This window comes from Nelumbo lutea, chromosome 3 (assembly GCF_056320005.1).
Source record: "Nelumbo lutea isolate HS-2025 chromosome 3, American lotus-T2T, whole genome shotgun sequence".
Taxonomy (NCBI): Eukaryota; Viridiplantae; Streptophyta; class Magnoliopsida; order Proteales; family Nelumbonaceae; genus Nelumbo; species Nelumbo lutea.
In genome coordinates, this window is record NC_142686.1 from 51931218 (window position 1) to 51937465 (window position 6248).

Consider the following 6248-nt stretch of genomic DNA (forward strand, 5'->3'; position numbering starts at 1 on the left):
GAACTGACCCACCTTGTAACAGTTCGGGATACACCTCGCCGAACTGACTTGCCCTATAGATACCTCCGAGCTCAAGACTGCCTCGCTCAGCACTTCGCATCACCTTCTGGGCACCAAAACCAAACAAGTCGTACCATGTCTGACACTAAGGAAGTCCGTGCCGAAGGGCGCCGCGCCTGACTGACTTGGGATCTGACGTTTGGCGGCAGCATTCTAAACGGCCACCTGCCACCGCCATTGACACCGCCATCTCCAGTTAGAAAGACGGTTAGGCAGTGACGGTTCTGTCTCAGTAGAAAGGACGACGACCGAATTGACAAGCACAAGGGTAATCATACCCGACCTGACAAGGGCCTCGGGACGAGTGCACGAAGTGATTATAAGAGCCCCTTGCCCCCCGACAAACGAGGTATGCGAACTTTGCGTTATTTGGTATTACCTTGCTTTTGAAGGATTCTAACTTGAGCTTCGGAGCCTCTACACCGGGTTCCCCCCGGAGCTTCCCCATCTCCTCCGTTTCAAGTTCCCTTCTACCCCGTTAAGAAGCAAGGCTGCGGACAGGTAAGACCGGCCGGGTCGCGCTCCATCAGGACCGAATCGAACACCGCCTTAGTATGAGAGCAGAGATGACTGTGTTAGCCTATTAGGTCAACCCCGAAAAATTGTTTTTTGGGTTGCTCATTAGTTCCTACTACGTTGAAAATTCAAATTAAGCTTACGTGAACTGATTCAAAATCATATTACGCAAGTGTGCATAGATGTGTGAATATTCGGATCTGGGCTGTGGGCAAAACCAAGCGTTGCGTACACATAGTTAGGACGTTCATGATTGGATAGATACCATTTTACAGAGTGATGAGCAGCAGGCCCGTAGTTAGGACGTTCAGGGTCGATTTGGATTATAGTTGGAACCGAAGCGGAATGAAATTTTTTTTTATAGTTTATCAAATTCAAAATTTTAAATAAGAATAAAAATGAAAATTAAAATCAGCATAAATAAGATTTTATTCTCAAGAAGAAAAAGAAATGATCATTTTTCCAAATAAAGAAATGCCATTCCACTAAAGATGAAAATGGGATTCGGATTCAGTCCAACCAAAAAGAATAGTTCATTCTAATTTAAATTCTACACCCCTATTCCCACGAATCAAACATGAGCTCAGTTGCCAGTGGAGTAATCAAAAGAAGGAAAGGTCATGTTTAGACGTCAGACTTAATATTATTTATTTTGAACTTTTTTACTAATTTTTATTACTCCTTAATCCCTAACGATAAAGACAATGGAAAAATTCCAAATGTGTCTCTATCAGGTTCGACTACTTTATGAAATACATATGATATCTATCAATAAATTGGAATTATAACTAATTTTTATTACTCCTTAATCCCAAAGGATAAAGACAATGGAAAAATTCCAAATGTGTCTCTATCAGGTTCACTTTGTGCCTGACAGTCCCAATCGTTAATTGACCGTCAAAGGCGAATTGAAAATCCGATTAAGAGAGATATTTTTTTAGTAAAAAGACATTATTGCCCTCATCTAAAAAAAAGGTTTATTCATCGGATGGACACACACTGCACTCAAAACGCTGTCTTTGTTCTGATGTTGTAGTGTTTGCCACCGGTGTGATTGTTCGGATAAACGCCAGGGGCCACTTTCTAGTACCTTGAAATCATTGCCGATGATTAAATGGGCATTCAATCCGGTTTGTTGTTAGAGGGTTTTCTCTGATACGGTTGTTTAACAGGAAGAAAGTAATATCAATACCTTACCGTCGTCGAAGAAGATACTACATAGTGGTCATCGCGAGAAAAGGCAACACCCCCTTGTCGTCGCCGGAGAAGAAGGTAAAAAAATCGCTTTTTAACCATATTTTTTTGCCCCTTTGGTTATGATTCTCTGTTGGATTTTTAGATCAGTTGTCTTGTGTTGACCATTCGTTAGACATACAAAAATCCCATGGTTTCTTTGTCTTCTTTAGTCTTGTTTAGTCGATAGATGTAGATTATTTTGGGTTTAGACATCTTCACTTTTTCTTGATTTTCGGATAGGAATAGCAATGCATTTTATGGTGGACGATGAAGACAGAACAGGGGATGGGGGAGCTTGAACAGGGGATCACGGTCGTCGTCGCCAAGGAGCTTCAATAGTGGCTCACGGTGGACGGTGGAGACTGAATGGAGAAATTCAACAGTTGCTCACGGTTGACGGTGGACACTGAAAGGGGATCTTCAACAGTGGTTCGTTGACGGCAAGTTTGAACCTGGGAGATCGTTGATGGCGAGTTTGAACTTGGGAGATCGTTGACGGCGAGCTTGCTGTGAGATCACTGATGGTGAACTTCGGTGTCCTTGTTCCCCTTCCCTTTTTCCCTTCGACTGTATTAACACTCAAACACAATGGGCGAAATGGTCAATAAGTATAGAAAAGGGTAATTTTGCCATTTTAAAAAATTATTCACACTTGACATCACGTGATGTTATTGACTGACGGGCGACTAACGGGACCTATCAAACACAAATTAAAAGTCCAAGTCTGCAAGATACTGCAGAGACACGTTTAAAAGTTCGGAAATTGATAAGAGAAAGACAACCCCTAAAAATTCAGGATACTGCTCACAAATTTTTCCTAACACAAAAAGACTACTTAACAATACTGGCCTGAGATTGTCTGTCAATGCTGTGAGTTTGGTAGAACTTCCATGCCTGTCTGTTTCATCTTTTTAGCAACTTTCTTTTGATCTCTAGGGTCTGTTTCTTTCAAAGGGCGATTGTCTTCCTCCATCTCCTCGTCCAGATCTTCTAAACTCAGAAAAGAAATTGAAGAGGATGGTGGTCTCTGGCGATGGCGGAGATTCATCTGGAATACTGATAAAATCGGATTATGATCGGATGAAAGAATTAAAGGAATTCGACGACTCTAAAGCTGGCGTAAAAGGACTAGTAGACTCTGGCCTGGTGAAGGTTCCTCGTATATTCATCCACCCACCGGAAGAGTATGATGGTAGGTCAGTTTCCAATCAGACCCACTTCACAATTCCGGTCATAGACCTAGATGGCATCGGCGAAGATGATATTCGACGCAGGGAGATTGTCGAGGAAGTTCGGAATGCATCAGAGATGTGGGGCTTCTTTCAGGTGGTGAATCATGGGATCCCTGTAAATGTTTTGGATGAGATGCTTCAAGGGGTGCGTGGATTCTACGAACAGGACATTGAAGTGAAGAAGAAGTTCTATACACGTGATTTGAGGCGCAGACTGGTGTATAATAGCAATAATCATTTGTATCAATCACCAGCAGCTAATTGGAGGGACAGTTTCTATTGCTTCATGGCTCCGGAGCCGCCTCAGCCCGAAGATTTGCCTGCTGTGTGTAGGTATGTCATGAACACAAAAATTAATAGACGACCTGGTACGTATCAAGCAACGATAAATGAGCCTTCCTATATAATTGATAATTTGATACAGCCAAGGATGAAATTCTTGTTTTTTTTTTTATTTTTTTTTTCTGATTATATCAACTGAAACGGAGCGACTCTAGAACAACCACGATCTCTCAAACTTCCCACGATAGGCCACAACCAGAACAAATAGATCCAAGACCAAGCCTTCCAGGAATCTTACAACTCTTATCCTCTGATCATCTTGCCTCGGAGATAAACGAACATCTAATTCCGAAAAGTAAGCTACTCTCGTTCGAAGAGCCCTGGGCTAAAACCGTGGAATCAGGCTCTCCTGACACCCACCTCACTTCAGATGGGGTGGCTAACAGAGTCGGCCTAGCCCATTTTAGCATCTTCACTTCAGATGATATCTAAATGAACCTTCATATATAGAAAAGAAAGTTTATCATGATTTTCATTTCTCTATGTTCTTGGTTCTATTTGCTCTCCTTTTTTAGATCATCTTGTGATAATTATAAGGTCGCCTAGATGGCTATTAATTATAATAACGCCGTTAATCTTTCAGAACTAATTTTGGTATACTTTTATGTATATTCTTGAATTGTAGAGATATAATGCTGGAATACTCCAAACAAGTGAAAAAATTAGGGATTATCTTGTTTGAGTTGCTGTCTGAGGCTTTGACACTTAAGCCAGAACACCTGGTAGACATTGGGTGTGCCGAGGGGCATGCGTTGCTGGCCCACTACTATCCACCATGCCCAGAGCCGGAATCGACGATGGGTACCAGTAAGCATGCAGACATTGATTTCCTTACTGTGCTTCTACAAGACAAAAACATCGGTGGCCTCCAAGTCCTTCATGAAAAGCAGTGGGTCGATGTTCTGCCGATGCCTGGAGCTTTGATTGTCAATATTGGAGATCTTCTACAGGTAAGCTTTATGACTAATAACTACCCAGATTAGAATGAGTGTGATGCTTTTGCGGGTTCAGAGTTTCAGATTGACAATTTGTTTTGGGTTTCTACCTGCAGCTTATCTCAAATGATAGATTTAAAAGCGTAGAACACAGAGTACTCGCAAACCGCATCGGCCCCAGAGTATCAGTGGCGTGCTTTTTCACCACACCTGTAATTCAGGCATCCGGGAAGTTGTATGGGCCGATCAAGGAGCTGTTGTCAGAAGAAAATCCACCCATCTACAGGGAAATCACGGTCCAAGAGTATACTCAACACATCATTGCAAAAGGACTTGATGGGAACTCTGCATTGACACGTTTCAAATTGTGAGCTTGACAATCATATAAATATGCTCCTTTTATCTGTATGGTTGGACTAGTATAGTATTTTGCTCAATTCGTGGTCAGACTTAAAGCTGCAAACTTTTGGTGAAAATCTTAAATTCATGTTCAAATGCATAAGTTGAAGGTCTTCGGTTTACAGGAAGATGTTCGGGCTCATGGAGGAACCTTAAACAAAAGCTGGATGATGCCAATCCACCTGTAGTGCCCGTCTAAGAGGGCTAAAGCACATCAACTTCTGGCTTTCGAGGCGGGGCCTCACACCTACAGCCCAGATTTTTTGCTGTTGGTCGGTATTTGAAGGGCTGTCTGCTTCACAGCTTATTTGAATAGCTCATCTGGAGCACTTCAAAGCAACTGAATCAGCTTAGGTCTTAAACTTTTAATCTTTAATTTGGTGCCTATTTGGGAGGGCTGGAGCACAACGGCTATTAGCTTTTTAAGGTGTTTTGCACATGGGCAGCCTAAAAGTTATGTAGAGAACCTAAATTGACTGAACCAGCTTAACTAAGTCTTCAGTTCAATCCTCCCAAACGGACCCTTAGTCAGATGGTTGACTGGCTATTGACACTTCACATCCACTCCCATGCAATAGGTGTTGGATTTGGAACAAGGGAATTATTTTATTAGTGAAGCTGTGGCCGGCCTAGGATGTGATTGGTAGAAGTAATTGATTAACCTGACTCATTTGGTCTGACATGGTGGGTCAGGTCTATCATCTATGGTTTTAGATTAATTCAGAACAATGTTTTAAATCAAGAAGGGTTTGTCAGCAAATCTTGTAGTTGGTTAATTTTCCAACCAGATTGAACTTTGCAGTTTGATGTCAAACATGATTCCTATAGCTTTACAAATTTAATGCGTTAATAGATAAAGTAACATGATCTAACCCTTATTAATTACACCAAATGTATTTAGAAATTTAACAGAAGGTTGTCAATTGGGAGTTAACAGCGTTTTTTTTTTTAATTGGGAGTTGGAGAAAAGGTTCTAAACTACTTTCGACTGATTGGGAGTTGGACAGCTTCTCAAAAGACTTCGATAGGGCCTGGGCCTAAACCTCTTCAAGTTGAGTTAGGCTGGTCCAAGGCTGATCTTGGCTCAGTCCAAGCTTGGTGGCGTTACCTTTTTCAATTGATTATATGTGGGGAAATTGAACGGCTACTCTAGACAAGGCAACCTGTTAGTAGTTGGCACACCATCTACACTGGACGAAGTTCATTTTTTCATGGTTTTAATGGAGAAAAATTATTGTGGTGCAAACGATTAAGTCTTTGGAAGTGCTTAAAAATAAACACTCATGACCACACCAATAAGTATTTATTTGTGTTTAGGAAATAAGTCCAAAATGAGCGAACAGGGTTTCCTACTCACTTTTCCTACCCACTCTCTATCCGTTGTTAATTGCAGCCACACATCTCTCTTATGAATTGAGAGATGTGTGGCTGTAATATACAGCGGGTAGAGAGTGAGTAGGAAATCTGGGTTCCAAAATAAGTGCTTATTCTCATAATAAGCACTTATTTAAAAATCCCAAAATTTGGG

General features: G+C 41.5%; 1 protein-coding gene across 2 annotated transcripts; it reads left to right on the plus strand.

Moving 5' to 3' along the window:
• The first annotated feature begins 1574 nt into the window (after nt 1-1574).
• On the plus strand, nt 1575-5534 carry LOC148864947 (1-aminocyclopropane-1-carboxylate oxidase homolog 1-like). 2 transcript variants are annotated; one of them, XM_088977719.1, is made up of 6 exons: nt 1589-1848; nt 2059-2336; nt 2749-3377; nt 4012-4336; nt 4438-4688; nt 4846-5534. In XM_088977719.1, the coding sequence occupies exons 2-6, from the start codon at nt 2334-2336 to the stop codon at nt 4874-4876; spliced, it is 1239 nt and encodes a 412-aa protein (XP_088833845.1). In that variant the 5' UTR covers nt 1589-1848; nt 2059-2333; the 3' UTR covers nt 4877-5534. The 2 variants fall into 2 exon arrangements, with proteins under 2 accessions (XP_088833846.1, XP_088833845.1); XM_088977720.1 differs by lacking the exon at nt 4846-5534 and having other exon boundaries at nt 1575-1848; nt 2053-2336; nt 4438-4842.
• Nucleotides 5535-6248: the final 714 nt, after the last annotated feature.